The sequence below is a fragment of the Rhipicephalus sanguineus genome, chromosome 1 (assembly GCF_013339695.2).
Source record: "Rhipicephalus sanguineus isolate Rsan-2018 chromosome 1, BIME_Rsan_1.4, whole genome shotgun sequence".
Classification (NCBI taxonomy): Eukaryota; Metazoa; Arthropoda; class Arachnida; order Ixodida; family Ixodidae; genus Rhipicephalus; species Rhipicephalus sanguineus.
In genome coordinates this window covers 149,056,773-149,078,429 of record NC_051176.1, presented here as the reverse complement: position 1 = coordinate 149,078,429, position 21,657 = coordinate 149,056,773, and the positions used below count along the sequence as shown (strand labels likewise).

The following is a 21,657-nucleotide window of genomic DNA, read 5'->3' as shown; positions in this document are numbered from 1 at the left end:
GATGGATAATGGTACTCGCGTGGTATAAAGTGGTGGCGGCTTGTTCCTCGCAGCTGACTGATGGCTGCCGAATCAGGTTTAATCACCATATATTCCCTAAAGCTATATGATAACGGCTTTGTCCATATATCTTATATTTAGCTTTGGTTGCGTGACTGGCGTCGCATAAGCAGCGGGTTTTTTAGCTGGGCTAGAGGTCGTGGGACCCCGACCACATCCCATTGAATAAGGCTTCAAGAACGCCTCTCTTCTGTGCATTTGATTCAGTTCAAACAGCTCCGCTTGGTCACAGTCTAGAATTATCCGCGTACTGCAGTGTGCCTATAGACTGCATATATCATAGAGCTTGCAAGCGCGCTTCTCCACGCGCCTTGTTTGATGTAACCAAGATAGACCTCGAAACAGAATTGTAATTAAAGTGCCAACACGCCCGTCGCTCTCCGTTACTCGCACTTTCCGAGCTTTCAACACGCGTGTGGGCCGGTGTGGCTGCCTTCTGACGGGAATTCGACCGGCTTTGTTAGGGCAGGTTAGATGTGTGGAAAAGCCTCTTTACAGCGCTCAGCTAGGATCAGTCCTTCAGTCATGCCCTCAAAGCTTTTCGGCACTCTGTGTCACGAATTAGGCTGCACTATCAACAAATCTGTCCGCTATGTTATTTTATTATGAATGTCCTGCAGACTCCATTGAAAGTATGCACTGTAGGATGAACCTTTGTTCATTTCCTATGCATGGTGAGTACTTGTAATTAGAGTAATTGAATCCAAATATATATAACGTTCCGGAAGCTCATTATATCACGCAAATTGGAAGTCGTGGTCACGTGTCGCCATGAAACATCCGCGCGCGTGCCAGTCATCCTGATGCAGTGGTTGAAGGAGGCTGGCGGGTTTTGCAGCTCTTGTCGCTTTTTGCCAGGCATCCAACGCACGCAGAAACTTCAAGGGGTTGGGGAGGGGGGCACAGAGGTTTCAGCGCTGCCAACTGACATTCATGGCGAAAGGTTACGCGCATTCGACCAGCTTAGCGGTTCTCTTTGTGCGTTTGCGAGGTAGGCCTGTGCAAAAGTACGCGGGCATGGCAAAGGTGCGTTCAACGCGCCGTTTCATTCCGGTCCTTTACGGGGTCGTGTCGTACCGCCGCGTGGCGAACGAAACTTGGATGGTTACAGCGGCGGGCACCCGCGCTGCCATTGTCGGCGTCGAAGCGGCGGCTGTCACTCACAGACGGCCTACATCTTTTGTCGCCCGTTGCATTGCGGGACCCGGCGGTGCGTGTTTGATTGAGCGCCGCTCGCCACTTTCGCCGCTTCCCGACCGGCCTCTCCTCTTCGCTGGTGCCCCCACGAGCCGCCGCGTGCGCACGGCGGCCGGATGTGTGCGACGTGCTTGCCGTGAAGCGCCGGGCGTCATTGGCGTAAAATTGCCAACCCGATTGAAGGCTGTGCCGTCGTAGCTACATACGGAGTCTTTTTAGTTTTCTGCCCAAAAACCTGTGGGGCACTGCGAGCGTTGTTTCGTTTTCTTTTCATTAGTGGCGCAAACGCGCAGTTGCGCATTTTAAACGCCGTAGTGACGAAGTAATGCCATTCTTCCCGACAGCGCTTTCTTTCCGCGTCGCATAGTTCTCGAATTCATTGAAAGGACTCCTGTGACAACGTCGGAGCTGCGCGTTGGAAGGTACGTCGGACAAAGTGTACCGACGACTTAGTCCGGACTCCCAGCCGAGTGCGTTGTTTTTCGTCCCGTTTCTTTCTTTCTTTCTTTTTTCTTTTTTTCCGAGGGAGCAAACCTTCCAGCCCCTGTGGTAGCTGTTCGACCGAATTGGCCGGATACATGGCGCGTAGCGACCCCGTTTGAATATCCGGCGGTCCGCTGGGGCGAGCAGCGCACACATCCGCTTCGGGGACCTGCCTTGTCCGGCTGCAGCCGGAGTGAGAGTAGCCGCGTACAATAATGAACGCGATCTAGGCTGAAAGTGTGGACTGGCCCCCTTTTCATAATTAAAGCTCAGGTTATTCGCTTGAACAGCACGGTTGCCCAAATGCTTATGTAATCTTACTGCGTGTGCAACCTTATTACCCCCTTCCTCCCAAGTAATCTTAATGCATATGTTATAGCAACTGTAGTTCACCTTTCAGCGTGGTATATAATGCAATGAACCTCTAACATCCCGGTATCATTCTTCCAATAATTCCCGAATAGCGCAAGCGCGGCGTGCCGTCTGGCTACTATCATTGTCCATTCATGTTTTCGAGGGCGGGGAGATATGTTGTAACACCCGTGTCATCATATGGCATGCAAAGAAATATTGTCACGTGCATGTGCGCGCGATGCATCGTGGCTAGGACGAGGTTTGTGGAACGAGGGAGAGCAGGCAAATGAGGCAGTTAAGAACTTCCGATGCAACGATAGGCAAATGAAGGCGCGCACTACGGCCCCCCATCTAGACGCAGCCGCGCAACGGGATTTGAGCTTTTAAAAAAGACTCCGGGTGGCGTAAGGCGGGCACATTGTTGGCGCGCTCTTTTGTTCTTCAACCTGTCCCTCGTTCTGCCGTCGGCAGGCCAGCAAAGCGCACTTGTTTCCTCACGGAGCTGCGGCCCAATTCTCTTCCTGCAGCCTAGACAATGCAGTTGGACACGATCCACGGCCATTTGCGCAAGCGCCATCTTTGTCTTGGCGTATAATTATTAATATGGAAGCAACCGCCATTGTGCAGCCCCCTGCCCTTTCCGCTAGATGTCGACGTGGGCAGGGGCAGCGCGCGCCTCTGAGCGTGCGGATATGACGGAATTTGGCCATCGGCATTCGGTGACGCGCCGTTGTCGTGGTTGCGTTTATGCACTTCGTGCGGCCGACAGCTAATTGTCCAACGCTGCGGTGTACCTGCTTTGTTGTTTTTCTTTGTACTTGCCCTGTGTGCGTGACCCGCAAGGCGATGACGAGCGAGCTTGTTGCACATTTGGTTTTGTTAGGCCTAGCCACGTCGTCGTACGTGTTGGTATAAAGTGTTGCGTCCTGATGGTTTAATGCAGTCTCTAGTACCTTTGTCAGCATCTATCTTTATGTGTCGCTAAACATTACGTTATCCTTGGCCAACGCTCTTTGCAGCGCAACTGGAAAAATTTGCAGTGGTTACGAAAGCATTGTTACGCGTAAAGTGGAGTAGATATGCTAGTGAAGCAAATAAGTGTATGTTTTGCTTAAGTATCAGTTGTGAATAATCAACCTAATCAACCTGGCACTGGTGTCGCCAGAGTTCATCTCCCCTCCTATTTTTACATTTTGTATGTATGTATGTGGTGTGTGTGCATATATATATATATATATATATATATATGTATAATATGGGGTGTGTGTGCACGTCAACACACACACTAACTTACATAAAAAAAGAGTCAGACCCCCCCCCCCCGTATAAATTTCTGGCGTACCTGCAACCTGGTTAGCTGTAACCTCGTAGCAGGCATAGCTGGTACCAGATGCCTTGTGCAGATCGAGGCATTTTAACAGTTTTGTTTAGGTAGCTTATTTTGTATGCTAAAGTATCTGAACAACATTGGAGCATAGCAAAATTAATCAGGAAAATGTGCAACATTACATGCATTCTGTAAGACTAGAATAATTTTTTACTTGCCATGTAATTTTTTACTTCACAAGTAAAAGTTGTGACAATATCCATGTTGTGCAGTGGAGGATTTGCCATTCCTTTGTGCAAAGTCGGGATAGTTGTATATAGTTGTTTCTTTGGACTACTGGACTACCTGTGTACTTCAAAAAAGAAAAAAAAGGGGCAGCTACGCACTAGTGGTGTGAAGACTGATGAAACAACAGCAGAGCTGGTGGCCTTTTCTTCCTCCTCACCCTCACTTCCTTTTCCAACTCCTTGCTATATTATATACTATACTATAGAAGACTGCTATGTTTTACCTTCTCCCCTGCTCCTCGTGCTCATTTCCCTTTCTTACCCATTGCTATACTATACCGTACATGGCTATGCTATGCTTTACTCTTTACCCTCCTCACCCTCACTTCTCTTTCCCACCTCCTTGCTATACTATACTATACAAGGCTATATGCTATGCTCTACTTTTCCCCCCTCCTCACCCCCACTTCCATTTCCCACCCTCTTGCTATACCATGCAATGCCATGCTTTACCCTCTCACCTCTTATTTTCCCTGCTCCTCAACCTCACTTCGCTTTCCTACTCCCTTGCTCTACTATACTATAATATATGCATGCATACGAGGAGCTGCTTGGCACATACCTGCTTTCAGTGGCACATACCTGTCCAAGATTGTGTCAGCGCCACCCAGAGTTTTGCCTAGCTTCAACAGGTCCGCTATTAAAAGAAACAAAAGAAAGGCAGCTTTGCCCAAGGGGCGGAACATAGGCAGTGACTGGAAGGTTTAGCATTGCACTTGTATGCCTCTGATGGTTTTCTAACTGAACATGGGTCTGACATGATGGCATGACACAGCCCACGTGACCACTCTACCTGAGCAGTAGGAATAGCGGCTAGTGATCAGGAGTCTCGCAATGCTGGCATCAGGGGCGTAGCCAGAAATTTTTTTTTTTTTTTTGGGGGGGGGGGGTTAACCATACTTTATGTATGTTTGTGCATGCGTTTGTATGTGTGCGTGTATATATACGCAAGCAAAATTGAAAAATCTCGGGGGGGGGGGGGGGGTTCGAACCCCCCAACCCCCCCTGGCTGGCATGATGGGGAGCGCCAGTGCATGGTGCTGCATTACATATTAATAGTATATGAGATGAAACTGACTGGAAACTGGCAGCATGAAATATTGGATAGCATTGGCATGATGTCCACTGCCCTTGCTGTTCAGACCAGTTCATACACGTCATAGCTGAGTAGAAACACCAGTGTGCATAAAGTGTGTGCACATACAATGCTCATGCTAGCTGCAGAATGCAGCACCAAGGTGATTGAGTATAGCACTGGCTGTGTGTCCATGCTTCATTGTTCTTGCGGCCAAGCACTCTGTGTCTTGGAGACCCCCAAACCTTCTGCATGGGCTGCACATGTGCTGTCGCTAGCATGCACACGCAGCAACAGCAGCAACAGTGCTTACAATGCATATAATTGCCATACAAATAACAGTTGTTGCTGTTTGTGAGTAAAAAGTTTGGGCAGAATAATGAACTAATACCTGTGCTACACGGGCACAGAAAATGGCATTAACTTCCTAATGCCTTAGGATTTAATGCCATTTGCGCGGTGCCACACGGGCAAATCAAATGGCATTCACCTTAATGTCATTTGTCCCCTAATGCCGTCGCTAGAACCCATTCGACTGAGAAACGCGTACTTTCGACACCAAAGCTACGCATAAAACATTTGAAATAGCATCTACTATGTCAAAAATATGTTATACTTGTCTTTTAACAAATTGCATGTTATTTTTCAGTCACACTCTAGGGAAGTTCACTTCACAATTGCAAGGCTTCGACATGACAGGCGCCATGTGGGATTCCGGGTTTTGTATTCAACATATGCAATGACCGAAGTCGCTGTTATCAGTTGCAATGTTGTACAATATAGGAACAAACTCAAGCTAGTGGCGCCATAGTATGCTTACTTCTACATTTCAGTATCCCTACATTTCGCTATCCCTGAACACAGATTAGAGTTGTTAAAATGAGTGTTTATATTGTATTGTTAGCCTAAAATTGTTCATTTCAAAAGTCACTGTTATCGACATCATCTGGTCAAATACCATTAAATTTAGACGTGTGGCAGCTCCGCCGAAAAAAATGTCATTGAGGAACTTAATGCCTTAACTACTAATGTCATTTCTTGTGCCCGTGTGGCACAGGTATAATTCAATGCCATTATTGTACACTAAAGGATTGTCAAGAATGTTTGAAGGATGCGTGCTCAAAATATTGCATTTCGTATTTTATATGGCCATGGTGTGTGCCAAGCCTACGGTGGCTGGTTCACCTGTTGAAATGTTTGCTAATATACATAGGTATGTTTACTAATACATGGATTTGTCACTTACCCAGGTGGATGACCAAATGAAGTTGCTGCAGCAGTCGTGGAGTGACATGCTTATCCTGGACCATGTGCACCAGCGGCTGCACAATGGCTTGCCAGATGACACCACCCTACCCAACGGCCAGAAGTTCTCGCTCGTGTCACTGGCACTGCTGGGGCTGCCTGCGCTGGCGGACCAGCTACATGCACTCACTGCTCGCCTGCAGGAGCTGCGCTTTGACCCTGTCGACTATGTCTGCCTCAAGTTCCTGCTCCTGCTCAACCCAGGTGCCCTGCCAGCTTGGCTGCTTTGCTATCCTATGCATGCCTGTCCATCTTCCTGCCTTCTGCTATGGCCCCTTCATGAGATTAAGCACTTATGTTCTTGCCAACAAAACTGGGCTCAACATTGTCTGTACAATAACAAGGTTAGAGTGGGGGTAGCAGCTGTCAAGAAAGCAAACCTTTATTTAAAAATAAACTGTGCTTTCGTAGAAGTTGAAGTGGTCCTCTCGGTAATCGCTACTTGTTGCATTACTTGCATATCACTCACTTTTAAAAGCAGTCCATTGCATTACAACCTATCCTCTGCTTTTCTTGAGTTGTCTTTATGAAGAAGCAGAGTACTTAAGTTCGGCAAGTCACTACAAGTGCGTGTGTACCAACTTATCTCCTTCCTTTGTGTTCAATCTAATTTGTTTGCACTGTAGGCAAATATGTTCATCTCGTACCTGGCTGTAAATGAAGTTGTTCCACGTTACAAAGTCTAATAATTAGAATTTTTTAATGCAAGGGGCCATAGCATTTCCTTGGGTGTGGAAGTTTATGCTTGTGATGCATTACCATTATTGATTTATACATATCTTACTTTACAGTCTAGCAGTGTTCAAAACACAGCTCAAATCTCGCTGTATTTTAAGACACAATCACAGGGCACCCTTCAGGAAATAGGGAGTCATAATTTTTCTGTGAAAATTGCTTTTTCTCACCACTGCTATGTGTTACCATTAATTGTATTGTTTACTGTAGGGTGTTTTAGAATTATTAAGCATAAATCTAAGCACTTATTTTAGGAAATGTTGCATAATGAATGGAGTGCTTTAAAAATATAGCTTATTTTCAGAAGTTGAATGAAAGTGTTTGAAAAAGTATAGACATCTTAAAACGAGTTTGCAGTTGACATTCATTTCGATATCTGGCTTCCCAAACCTTGGAAGACACTCCTAGGTCCTAGAGTCTCACATTGGCTGTTGTACCAGATCCTTCAGTACAAATCCTCTGGAACCCTCTAATTTCAGGTGCCTCCACGAGAAGTGCACATTTGAGAAGTACCCACTCACTTCAGATGGCTGCTTCTACATGTTAGCAGACAGCAATGCACCACTTATGCATCCCATCTTGTTTTAGTTGAAATTTTATTTCTGCTGTGACACTACGCTTTGCTTCATATTTTACTTCATTTACTTCGTGTTAGCGCACTGCCCTGAGATTTAATGAAAATCCAGCTGAGAAAAACAGTCAGGCTATCTTATATTAGTGCGCATTATTGATAGTGAACTGTTGCTACTGGTGACTTTATGCAGACATTGAACTGTAGTGTAGGTCTTTTTTCTTTTTTAAGTGAAAGCAAGAAAAAATAAGAGCTTTCCTTTAGGCACTCAAGATAAGGTGTATGTTATCCTAGTAGCATTTAGGCAGTAAGAGAGTATAAGCATTGAAGTGGTTTTTTACATTTTTTACATTTAAAAACTTATCTGTCCCCTCCTGCTTGCTTTGCTGCTCAAACACATATTAGCTTTGGGGCATGGTTTCTGTATTTGGTCGTTGCGAGATCTTGCAGTTGCTGAATATTGCTTGCAACTGGGGCTCCTAAGTCTCCAAGGCCCTTTCTTACATTTTTCTTGCTAGATGACGAAGCCAGCTGACCCAAGGTACAAACAGGCAGCCGTTCCGTTTTATTCAATATGTGTATTCTCAAGTACAGTGTCTAGATTGTCATTCATTCATTCATTCATTCATTCATTCATTCATTCATTCATTCATTCATTCATTCATTCATTCATTCATTCATTTTTGACTCAGCATTGAAATCATCCATGTCTGCATGTCTCTTGTTTTTTGTTCATGTATATCTCGAATGGCTTGCATGGCGGTGTTCTTTGACAGAATTTGTAGCATAAGGCCAGTACAGCAAACATTGCGTTTGTTTTCTAAGCAAAGAATACCTTCAAGTTTGTAGTGCTGCTGTCAACTGTTTTGACTCTCAATTATACAGTCAGCGAGTTGTCATTTTCGCTACTGGCATACTGCACCTAATGCTTAAATTTCATCATATCAATAAGTATGCTTCACTCCTTTGTGAAAAAGGTGGATGGGGCAGTCTTGTTTTTGGCAATTCAAGGAGCATTTAGTAGTATATGTTAGGTGTTGTCCATGACTACATAGTTTCTTTGGTATTACTATTGCTTGCATTCATCTACTCTGACATCCATCCATCCATCCATCCATCCATCCATCCATCCATCCATCCATCCATCCATCCATCCATCCATCCATCCATCCATCCATCAGCTGTGTGAACGAGAAACACTAATATCCAGTGATGCTTAATTTGGCTTGGCAAACACTGATGCATTTTTGCCACGCAGTGTGTCAACCACAAGTTGCTGAATGTGTGCTTGGAGGTGAGCCATCGGAAAAGTGGTTTTGTCGACTTGTGGCCAAAGGTGTTGCTTGGTGGTCAACCTTTCACATAGCAACTGAGAACTAAACATTTTCTGCCTTAGTGCTGGAAAACATCGCTCTATGTTCAAATTTATTCTAAAGCTTTCTTAGTATCCAGCTTTTGTATCATTGTCAGTATGGTGTTGCATGAACTGTTGTTTTGACCAGGGGAGCCATTGCTACATTGTCTAGGTGTATAGGCGAAATTCTGTTTATGAAAACTTAGGAAAAAGACAGCTCCCTTATACAGTGCTTAATCCACTCTATGAAAACAATAGAATTGTTTTATTCTTGTTTCCAAAAAGAAAAAAGTAAAAAGAGTCGAGCCCATCAGATTTTAATATTCTTCTCACTCAGCAAAAACTAACGAGATTTAGGCCTGCATTGTGTGCGGTTTTGTGGCTCATTAATTACAAATATGAATCCTGATTTTCACTGTCTCTTGGCAGAATTCTGAACAATCTTGTTTTTTGGAGTCAATTTGTAAGATATTAACATTGTGGGGATGGGTTACTGGCCTTAAAGGAGCCCCAGGGAACCTTGTGCAAAATCTATGCCCTTGTAGATGAGCTCAGGGAACTACAAGTAAGTGTGATACTTGCATAGTTTCACTGCATCACTAGGGCTGCCCATTATGTTGCCTTAATGCGCAAAGGCAACATGCTTAACCCCTGCCTGGTTCTGTTTAGTTTTCGATGTTGAGAAGACAGATGTTAGATCAGTACTTGTGTAGCTATATCATTCACAGTAATGGGAGACGCCTATTAGATTTGACATCATTCATGATGAAGAGCTAAAAAAAAAGTTCTTTCACAGAAAGGGTGTAATTTTCTGCCATTGCTACACTCATATGTGATTAGCTCATAGTTAGTTTGTGCATGCATTTTAAAGACAGCCTTCACAATACTTCTTCACATGGCACATGGCACTCTACCAAAACGTTTCAGAAAGAGAACACCTTGTTCAGTTTGACTCACTTTGGTAAATTTTAACATACATAGAAAAATGTGTCTGAGGAATTAGCATTAGGCTTTAGTTCTATGCCCTCAGTCACTGGACCACACAGTGCTTTATTCTGCTAGGAGAAAGGGGAAGAAACTTACCCCCGTATTCAGAGATGCAAGTACTTTGTTGGCAAAACCTGGCTCTAAATGCCTGACATCATTGTAATGCTTCTTGTGAGTGAGCCCAAAAAAACACTGTCAGTGTTTTGGACATGTTCATGTTGGGCGTTCCTTTATAGGTGCATTACTGAATATTGGGGTTTGTACATCTTTCTTTGAAATCACTTTGCGACCTCCTGCTTTTTAATGTCTTTAATACTGACATAATTTTCAGCTTAAAAAAAGCAGTAAAAAATCCACAAAACACTTCAATTGAGATAAATTTGACATCAATATCAGTACTGCTGTGATGTTTCGTGTTATACCAAGCAATTACAATTAAGCTTTTCTTAAGCGTAAATGTTCCCAACTTTCATAATTTTTGTTTCGTACAGGTGACTATAAACTGTGCACATAGTTTAGCTACTTTTGCCGCAGTTACCTAGTCAGTCATTTTATACTAGTCTGTGCATCTGCATGCGGGAACTTCTAGACAATCGGAATATTTTGTGTATAATACTGGTTCATTAGTACGTAGTTCACATTGCATTCTAAAGCAAAGCATTAGGCATGAACAGTGGCATGACTAGACAGTCGTAAGTGAACAACCATTGCTGTGTGTGTGCACAGACAGCCATTGGTAGGAAGGGTTTGGCTACATTAATGGCCTGGTATCATGATTTGCCAGCAGAACAGCCTGCCGTTGCAGTGCATATTATTTTTGTTAATAGCAACTTGATGAAAGATAGATGATTCATATTTAGAACTGAGGATGAAGCAGTGTGACTACTTTGTGTTCTTGTTTTAGTCATGCTGTTTCATCCTCATACCTAAATATTTTTGTCAGATATAGGTTGTCAGACTATATCACTAGACTGTACTTGCGGACAACTTTTCTTGGCAATGAAGGAAAGGCTAGAGAGCCGAACTACGCGTGTGCTACCGTTGAAGATTATAGTCCCACAATTGCGTCCGTGTTTTCTGCGTGAGAATAAAAACAACAACATTGCTTTATTTTCTACGGGGCGCTGTTTGAAGAGAGGGTCAGCACGCACCAAGGAGATATTTATATTTGTTTTGATTTATGCAGTGTCATTTCGCGTTTTTGCACCTGTGAAAACGTCGCACCTTTTACGTGTACCTCACAGTCAAAATGGTGCCTTCGTCTTCAGGTGAGCGCTCGTCACCCTCCAGCTTTCCCGACGACTCGCCGAGGGAACTTGGGACGAATTTCACTAACAAATGGCTGTTTAAGCCTGTGACGGCCGCTCGAATAATGAAATGGCTGTCACAGGAGGTACAGAAGGTTCACAAACCAAAACTAAATTCGAAACGCGCGCCGAACCGGACTACTTCGCGGAGCAGTACATGTGCAGTAGCTCCGCCCCCGTAGCCTTCCCTTCATTGCCAAGAAAAGTTGTCCGCGAGTATAGTTTCTCTGGCCACTGTTGTTGCTTGTGTGTGTGTGTGTGTGTGTGTGTGTGTGTGTGTGTGTGTGTGTGTGTGTGTGTGTGTGTGTGTGTGTGTGTCTGTGTGTGTGTGTGTGTGTGTGTGTGTAAGCTTATTACACAGAAACAGTTCTGGAATAGCAATGCATCAGTTTTTCCCCTCTGTTTCACCAAAAACGAGATATGAGAGAAAATGAAGTAGTTTGTTGTTCTTGTGAAGCTCTTAGTAGAATGGTTTCTTTCTCTCGATTCTTCAAATTGCATAAGGATTACCTTTTTACTGAAGCTTTCATTGCAAGTTCATCTGCATGAAAAATTGCTGCACTGCTGCTAGTTTATAGTGCTTTTACTGAACCTTCTGGTATAAGGAAATTATTCGCTAGCGGGCCAAGACTTTAGCAGTCTCTGAAGACTTATTAGTCTGTTGCTATCTGTTCAAGATATTTTTGTTCTAAATGTGTGGCACTGCATCTCCTTTCCTGGTGGGCCACTGCTGTCTTCCTCTTTGTGTGTGCTGGTGTGGCTGGAGCAGACGTGCGGACTTTGAGCAACGTGCGACTGGTACATGAAGCACAGGAACAGACCAAGCAGGTCCACCTTGAGTACTGTCTCAACAACTACCCTCAGATCAGCGTACGTACATTTTTGGTTTAACACTTCCTACGCCCTCCAATTTTGGAAAATTGCTAGTCAAACAAAATTACTGGGAACATTTGAGCTGGAATCCCTGCAATCTTTCTTATGCAGAAGTTGTGAAATGCAGTCGTGGTGTGTGGAATGTTTCTTCTTTGAACGAATTCTTTCTTTGGAGTTGAAATGTGTTCAGATATCCCATTTGCTGTGCAATCTGCCATGGTAGCTTTAATGTCTATGGTGTTGCACAGCTGAGCTCAAGGTTGTGGGATTGATCCATGCTGTCGCTGCCACATCTCCATACAGCAGGAGTGGGAATACACTCATGTAGATAAATTTATTTACATGTTAAGGAACCCCAGGTGGTAAAAACTAATGTAGAGCTCTCCACTGCATTGTGCTTCTTAATTGGATTGTGGCTTTGGCTCGTAAAAGCCCATGAGTTTTATTGTTGCTGCTGTTGCAGTGGCCATGTATTGGATATATCATAAATTTGCTCTGCACAAGTCTGGTTTGTCAAATTTCTGTGTATGCCATATTCACTGCATTTATGGAAAATTGTGTTGGAAGTTACATGCACATTAAGGGCCATGAAGGTTTTTGTAGCTGTCCAAACCATTTGCATTAAAAAATTCTGTAAATGAACCCACACATCGCTGCAGCTGTGGGAATTGCAGTAGTACTTTGTGCCTGCTCAATTTGTTAGGCCCTACAAATGTTCAAGAAATATGGTACCTCTAATGCCATATAGAGATCCTAAGATCAGCTCATTTGGGTTGTTGATAGTGGTAAGAAAGCCTCTGACATTAAATTATGCCCAATCCACTATGAATCACATGCAGTAAATTTTTATTTTTCAAGTGAGAGCCACTATAAAAAATGATGAGCAAAGCATGAAAATTAGGGTATGCTTTAACAATTGATTGCATTGTATTCTTCATTCCCGTTCATAAGAAATTAGCTACGCATTGCATTTGAAGGCACATATTGAGTAAATATGGTAGACCACTCTCCAAGAAAGTTCCAATCCTTTTCTTGCTTCCTCCTCCTAGCTGAAGAATTGTGCGATTCTCGCTGCTTTTTTTCTGCACTGTCAGCAATACCTAAGCTGTATTCCATGGTTCATATGTGGTGTAATGTGCTTTGTTGTTCTGCTCGCACATTTGCAACCTATGTAGATTAATCAGCTGGTGCCAAGGTGGCACGTCAAACTGGAGAAGCGGCGAAAGGCAGGCTAATTGGCACATTACTCAAAAGTGGAAAAACAGCGCGAACACAGGACAAAGGAAGATGACAAGAGGACGGGCACTAACTGCCAATTGAAAATTTTTATTGAAGAAAACACGTATAAATAAAAACAGGAAAGCACAAAAAAAATATTGTTACAATTGTAATCACGTGTGTGTGACGTCGGGTAGCTGATTTCCTTGTCTAGCAGATCAAGCGATGGTATGCTTACGCATTGCTCGCCCCTTTTGTAGATAGTACAGGCCTCGAAGATCTCTCTCACACGCTTTTGACGATAACATTTTAAGAGGGTGATGTCAGACAGGCTGGGGGTGCACCCCTTCCGGGCACAATGAATGGCAAGATTACTTCCCATGCCTGTCTTCAATGAATTGGTGTGTTCCCGAAACCTGTCGTTGGATAGGCTTCAAGGATAGGCTTCGGGAACACGCCAGTTCACTGAAGACGGTCGTAGGAAGTAATCTTGCCACGCATTGTGCCCGGAATTTCAGCATTTCATTAGAACCACGGGTGTGCATTCTTCTTAGTTTCTCCCGCCGCCATCTTGAATTTGGCCTGCGACCAAGCAAGGGCCTCCCCTCCAAATCTTGTCTGATTATCTTTCAACGTAGGGGGGGCGCTTGCTCGGGATTTTACGGCATGTATAGGGCAGAAGAGATGTGGCGATATCTTGCTTAGATGGGTTTCTCATCTTTCTTGCTGTGCATGATGCCCGAGTGTGGCTTACTCCTCTGCAGGACAAATTTGGCCAGCTGTACCAGATGCTTCCGAGTCTGAAGCTGATAAGCACACGCGGGGAGGAGTACCTCTTCTACAAGCACATGAGCGGCAGTGCCCCGTCACAGACGCTCCTCATGGAGATGCTCCACGCCAAGAAGAAATAGCATCCGGCTCCTCCGCCCGCCCCCACGCCCCTCCGCCGGAAACGTCTCGACCGGAAGAACCCTGACCGGAACCTGGCCCGCTCCGCGTCCGTGTGAGAAACAGCGCGCGCCCCCTCCTCCTCCGCCTCTCGTCCTCTGCCCATTTCGTACTACCCCGCCGGGGCTGCGTCTGGCCCAGGGAGCCATGTGGCCGGGCCGGCCGTGGCTTCAAGCGGAGTGTGCGGATGACATTTTCTCTTGGGATACAAACAGTAAAAGAGTGAGCACGAGAAAAAGGGGTCTGCCTTCTCTGTGCAGGCCCGGCGGTCAGCGGGGAGCACCCGTGTGAGAGCTCTAGCATTCAGTAACATGCTTGTCGTCTCGTGTACACAACACACATGGATGTGATAGTGTGTGCTTGTGTGTGCATCCATATGGGCGTTGATGCCTGGCCAGCCCTGTGAATGCGTGCCGAGTGAGTGCAGATGTATAGTATATATATAAATATATATACATATATATATAGATCCACACACACGTATATATGTACCTATGTACCAGTGTACGCAAAATAAGAGAAATAGAACAACATTGAGGTGCGCAAAGAACATTTGGGTGCCACCCGACACATTTGGCTGGCTGGCCAAGTGTGTCGTGTGAGCCACAAATTCTGTGTGGAGGTGTCGCGAGCTCTACAACTCAACAGGGACTCTGCACAATGTTATGGAGCTTGTGTGGGTGGCGAGACCTTAATAGGAGAGGTTTTGTCTGAGCATCTTTCCATTCTTTCGTCTTTTTCTTGCCTTGTTCCTGTCATTTTGCTTTTGCTTCCAACTTCCCTTTCTTTTGGACGCGATGGTGTGCATGCTGTTTTTGTGTGAGTGCATCCATTCACAAGTTGCATTGGCATCAGGCTAGACGAGTGAGTGAGAAAGGACTTTTCTCTTTCCCCTTACGAGACTGGACAGACTCAGGGAAAAGAAATTTGTGTGAGAGAGAACAAAGAGGGAGACTGTTGGTCCACCCCACCTGACACTCTTTGTTTCTTGCATGGGTGACTGTCGCATGCTTTTCCCTCATTTTTAACTTGTTACTTACAGCAGCGTATGCCAGATTTGTCTAGAATATCTTTTATAACTATATTCTTCACTCATTGCTTACTTTCATGTTTTTTCATGGAGTGTCCGTTCGTCTAGTTCATTGTGCTGGGCACCCCACTCTCTCATTTCTTTCCTTTCTGCTGCTATTATCACCTCATCTCGTGGACATTTTTCATTTCGCAGAAGAATCGAATTTCCCAGCCCGCCTCCTTGTGCATTAAGCCATGCCAGCCATCATCACCAGAGCCGAGCATCTGTGTCATCTTTTGTTTTTTATTGTTAAAGTTTGATCGCTGCACAGAATGCTACTTGGAAAGGTTGTGAAGGGCTCCATTGTTGTTGTTTTTTCTTTCTTACGGAGCAGGAGATGCTCTCGGCACTGTTTGCTTTTTGGTGAAATAATACTAAGCATAGTAATGACCAACTGAGGAATATGTAAATGCTCATTACACGCCTGACCATGAAAAGTGAACAGTGGGCCTGGTCTTAGCGACTAACCTAATGAAGCTATGTCTCAAGAGTATCGATAGTTCGGTCTTCCATTAGCTTGCTTGATTCTTTCTATTTAATGACACAGGTTTGAGTAAAAAACGCCTGCTTTTTCTTTTCTACTGATGATTATTACAACCTAGAATGTTTTATAAAAAATTTTCTCACCGTTAAAATGTTATTTTTTTATCACTTCGTATATTGCTACAGGTGCACCTGTAGTTACACAGAAGTGCATATAATTCTGTTATTTTAAGGCAAAATATTTTGCTTTGTATTCATTGTCTCTTGAAAATTGGAAAAAGTCTTACAATTGATAGGTTTGATGAGCATGAATTTATTTTTGCAGGGATACTTTCTGGTTGAAATTGTGGATTTTTTTTTTTTATTAACAACCTTCAACAGCTCAGGCTCACTCACTTGAACAGCAAGCTGACTGTAGTCGGCCTAATGCTGGCAGCATGGTGCATTTTTTAATAATTGTCCTTTATTTAGTAGAACTTAAAAAAGGGCTTTTTTCTTGCGAAGTTTTCTTACGCACACTACCTTTGCTTTTTCAGAGGCAGATGTTGCATATGATATGCTTAATTACTATTTATAGTCCTATTTAGACTTTTAACTAGCCCTGCTTATTTTTTTAAAGATATTTAGTTTTTATACAAGTGTTCAGAAGCTCGAAAAGGTCGATTTTTAATGATTCCGTGCCTTTCTAAGAAGTTTACTTAGGCATTGTGAACATCTAGTTTTAATATTTAAAAAAAAATTAAATGAAAAAAGTTGAGGTTTGTGTGCTTCCCTCAATTTTTTTGCCCCTCAGAATATTCTGTTCCAGTGCCGAGGCATCATTGAGTGAAGTTATGGTTTGCGTGCAGGTGACTGCCAAGTTTGGACTGTTAGGCTTGTTTGTGGCATATGTTGCCTCCTTCATGTTAGAATGCACTTTCACGGCCATTTGTGAAAGCTATATACTTACATAGCCAATACGTGTAGGACGGACTGGGTGCAGCAACAAAGCATGTTCAACGCAGCTCAATGTGTTTTAGTTTTGTTTTTTTAGCTTGTTTTTGTTGATGACCCTTGTGGTCAATGTGTACATAGACCACTGTCTTTATCACAGATGTTTTTATCTTGATAGCAGAGTACAGATGCATACATCATTTTATTTTTTTCCCCCTTTATGGCGCGAGTTCCTCCAGTGTATGTTTTTTTCTTTGATGTTATTTTTGTCAACGAATATGTGTGCATGAATGTCCCGATTTGAGAGCATGTAAAATGATCATGACCTTCCTTTTTTTACCCATTTGATGTATGAGGAATTATATTGTGTAATTCCTGTGCAATACTATTTTTTTTTTCATAAACCTTAAAACTGATTTTGTGAAGGCTTGGCATTGGAAGCCCCTCATGTGGCAGCATTATCAACTTGATTGAATTTGGATGATAGATGTAAGAAATATTACAGTAGAGAGGCTGTGTTTTCAGTTGACATCATGCTTTTTGTGTTTTTCCGCACGCAGTGCACATTTGCTCGTGATATTAGTGTTCCACAGCCAGAAGCAAGCACAAAGTTCATGTTGGTTCAGATCATTGTATTTAATTGATGTTCATCGAGCGCTTCCGTGTCATAGTGTACTTCACAACTGGAGGTTTGCTTTGGCAGCTTTGAACTCTTGTGAAGTCTTTACTAAACAAAGGTGGATAAGAGGCCATAAGAGCCCATTTGTTGCAGCACCACCAATTTGTATAAAACGCAGCCTCCATTGAATAATGACTGCTAGTGTAATAATCATTACACAGCGTTTTTTTTTTTCCATGTTTGAGGGGAAAACAAATAAAAGTGTGTACAGATCATTAGATTCCAGTGTCTTGTCATCACGGTTGCAAGTATTAAGAGGATGAATCGAAGTTGTAACAAACACTCTTGTCTGTGCCCGCACATTTTTTTTTTTTTTTTTTTTTCATTTGAAGTAGTGCTTTTGTTACAATGTTAATGATGGTCTGAGTGGCTCCCATTGAACTCCACTGCCAACCTACACACCATGAGGAGTGCGTTATTGCTGTGTGACTGGAGAGAAAAAGGAACATTTGCATCACTGTGCTTGTTGTTGCTGCCATGCTGTCATGTGACCCATATTGTGTAGAAGGTTTCATCATGAGCTTTGCTTGCTTCTAGTTTTTGCAGCAGCAAGTTTCAGCTGTCTTGTTGACATCCCTTTCTTGCTTGCAGTATTTTTAAAGGGATGGATGCTTAATGCTTTAGTTCGAATGCTTGTGTATAGGCCTTTGTAACGCATGAGTGAATGCACCCTTTGCATTTTCATGCATATGTGGCAGGCGTCTGCAATGTGGGTGTAGTCGAATTGGTTGTGTATCAGTTCGAACTCTTTTACACAGTGCTAGAGATTAATGCTTTTACAAGGTTCGAAGGTTGTGTTTCTTTATTCCTGCATAATGCTAACATTTAGATACAAATGTTTTCCAGAAATATTTCACGGAAGTTCAAACCTAGTGTCTGAAAAGCAGCCATTATTTCACCTACTTGAATGAACAAATAAGGCACCTTTGGGTGTCTTTTTATCTTTATTTAACTGCAGAAATGGCTAAGTGGCTTGTCTTGCTTAGGTCATTTTTATTAGTGTAGCCAGAGGGTGGAAGGGTTGGAGGTTCCATTCCAATCATCAGTTTGTATGTGTATATACACACACACACATACAAACACACGCATTTAGAGGGGTTGGACCCTCCCCTCAAATAAAATCTTGGCAATGCCCCTGGATATCTTGTAGCGGAGCAGTATATCAATTCCATAATTTGCCAGGTTGCATCTCGGTTGCTTGATTTTAATTTAGTTTTTTTCAGTCTTTTTAGGAAGTCATGATGTCGTCTTCACATTGCTTGTGCTCACAAAGCACATTGGAGCAACGATAGTTGCTTATTACCCTACCATCTTAGAACTCATCCTACTCCCAATGTTCCCCTCCAAATGTGTCATATAACTTGGAAGTTTAATGGGCACAGTCTTATGAGCAAAATTTGGTTGTTTAAATCTTGATAAAACGTACTGTACATTTGAAGGCGAATGGATTGATGGGCTTGTTTCCTTTGTTAGACTCGACAGATAATGAAGCCAAGGAAAGCACAGGAGATAATATTTGTTGTTCTTTATTGAAGTGTAGTAATTATAAAGGACAAGAATTGAAGTGGATTAAAAAACAAGTCACATTGGTGGAAAGTGAACCCACAACCTTTGAACCCACAAGGTGTGAAGGTTGTGCATTCGGTCCCCACTAGTGGCAAGTTGTTATTTTGTCCACCTTAATTAATTTTTCTTTGTCATATTTACGACACCTCAAATAAAAACTACAAATAGGTTCACTAGGGGTTGTCTATAACTGTACATTTGTCACATTTATTTATACATTCTCATCTGAACTATGACAGCATATCAGTAGCATCTGAACAAATTGAATGGAACATACTGCAGTGAGGATTGCTTACTATGGCTTAACACTATTCAGACACTGCACAGAATTTTTATTCAGAATGGTATTTGATGGCAGATTAGTTTTATAAGACGCTTACATATATGTGTATTTGTGATGGCATGTTTCTGGGCATTTCTCACTTGTACAGTTGAAAGTGCAAACAGGAAACATTGTCAGGTGTCTTAAGGATCCTTTTAATGATATTGTCATCAACAGATAATATTATATCATTTCCAGTTCAACTACACCCATGTTGCAAGAACACAGAGACTACAAATTACGGCACAAACCATTTTGTCAGTGCTGTTTGGTGGAGCAACATTGCTTTTCAAGCAAACTTTTTTAAATTATTTTTTTGCACCAGGTTTGTGGTTGTAGTTGATTAGAAGCGCACAAGGATGGTTCACGTTGTGGATCTGGTCCTCATAGCTCGCTCTTTTTCGCACAAGGCTCAAGGGGCGCCTGTCTGCAAAGATAAGTAAGAATATGGTGTAGTAGGATTAAGTATGATGATATACAGGATTTGAGAGCATTGGAAAGTGTTGGCTGTTGGCATTGAGAAAATGGAGTTCTCAGAGTACAGCCCTTATGAGAATATTACTGCAGGCACTCCTGTAATCGTGTTGTATATTCCTTTCCTTCGATTTTTTTTTTTTGCCTAGATTTAAAAAATAAAGCGATGTGGTGAGACATTTGGAGCATGATGAATAGTTATCAAGATGTGCCTTATATATACCAGAATAACCTATTAAGTGAGAAAAGTAAAATAATGGGTGTGCGAGATTTCGGGAAATTGAGGCCTGATAGTTGCACCACTTTGGAGATACGAGGCATACCACTTGAGCATCCCCTCCCCCATGGTGGAAGGAAAAAACTCGAGGAGAAGCTCTGACGTAGCTCAGTGCGAAGCTTCTCTGGCAGGCACATCTAGCTTATGGGATGACTGTCATCATGAAGTTTCTCATCTTGGAGGCAAGCGTGTCTCCTGCATGCTTTGTGCTAAGTCATGTTAGAGACTGCAACCAGCTTCCTTAACAACTGTTGCCCCATGAGCGAGGACAGCGAAGCCTAAGATGACGCATGTGACTTCCACCACACTTTTTGCAATGCATCTAAGACTGTCGGGGGCCTGTCCTCAGTTTTTTCCTTCCTCTATTCCTTTCCCCAGTCCGTTTTTATTTTGTGAGGAGGCGTTCCCCAGACAGCCCTGTACGCCGCTGCTACGCATCGCCACTAGTCAGCAATCAGCGAATTGATAGAAGAGTTATCCTCCATTTTCTGTCCCATGTTGTTGTCATTTCTGAAGTGATTGGATCCCTACACATTTGTGCTTTGCAAGAGTGGCTGTTACATCTTGTGGCCAAGGGCCCTGCCTTGGGATAAGTTTCCTTGTTTCATGATAGTGTAGCTGAATGCACAGATCATGTGCTTGTCATGCATACACACTGTGAGCAGCCTTCAAGAAGTGGGTATTCTTTGTGATGCAAGCAGAAGGCAGGGTCTTTGAATGCCCTTGGTGACAGACATCTATACTGGAAAGAAAGCCGCAGTTTTACTCCTGTGCTGTGTTGTTACTCTACCCTTGTGAAAGTATCCATGTACATGCATATTCCGTAACCATATTCTGAATGTACATGCCGATCTCAGAAGAAATGAATAACCGTCTTGTTGTGTGTGTAATCTCATCAATTTCTTTTCCCTTTGATGCATATTTGTGTCCCTGCTCCCTGCCCCTACTTTCTTTTGCATCTTTTGTTGTACACTGAGCCATGAATCGCTTGCAAATTGCACTGCTGTTTTCTTGTTAAAAAAAAAAGAAAAGAAAGCGTTGAGGAAACACATTCTTCTTTTATTATTGCATACTACATTTACTGTGTATGATAGGATGAGAATTGAGAGGAGAAAAAGAAAAACACATTGTTGGAACTTGCATTTTGACACTGCCTTTTCTATTCAATTTTACAATCCCACGTCTTGAGTGGAAACTGAAAATTTTGATTGACCTTGTACATTTCATTCTAAGCTTTTTATTGTGCTCTTGCTTTTCTGTTTTATTCCTGTTCGTTTGAGCAAAAAAAGAAAATGAATGAGACATTATTTGAAAAGTTGGTTCGCTAAAGAAAACATTTGTACAAGGAATCTTCACCCACTGTTGAACTGTGTAAATAAATTGTTGATATTTGAATCTGGTTTATCTTATCAGTCTGATTTCAGCCACTTGTATTGGTTCCCTTGAGGCTTTTGCATGAAGCCTTCAGGAGCTATATCAAGTGTGTAGAGAGAAAGGAAAAAGTTCTTCTACAGGGGCACTATAGTGATGTCAAGTTGCAAAACCTCATATCACAGAAGGGCAGTATGTAACATATTCTTGTGCTCAGCAAGCTTTACAAGGGTAGAAGTTTGGCCTTGTTGGTAACACACAGTAGCAATTTTTAATGCTGGAACTGGACAAGGACAAAGAAAGGACACAACATGTGCGCGACAAACACGCATTGTGACATTGCTAATATATAAGTAGGTGAACAAGGAAAGGCCCCCCAACATTTCCGTAAAAGGAGGT

At 43.0% G+C, this 21,657-nt stretch overlaps 1 protein-coding gene across 1 annotated transcript in view; it reads left to right on the top strand.

The window, feature by feature from the left end:
• The window catches only part of LOC119400133 (nuclear hormone receptor FTZ-F1), a 338,767-nt gene extending 317,485 nt beyond the window's left edge, over positions 1-21,282 (top strand). Inside the window, exons 5-7 of the mRNA XM_037667112.2 lie at positions 6,034-6,292; positions 11,812-11,912; positions 13,898-21,282. Of these exons, the coding sequence (XP_037523040.1) occupies positions 6,034-6,292; positions 11,812-11,912; positions 13,898-14,044 (507 nt within the window). The 3' untranslated portion in view covers positions 14,045-21,282. The remainder of the gene's footprint in view (positions 1-6,033; positions 6,293-11,811; positions 11,913-13,897) is intronic.
• Positions 21,283-21,657: the final 375 nt, after the last annotated feature.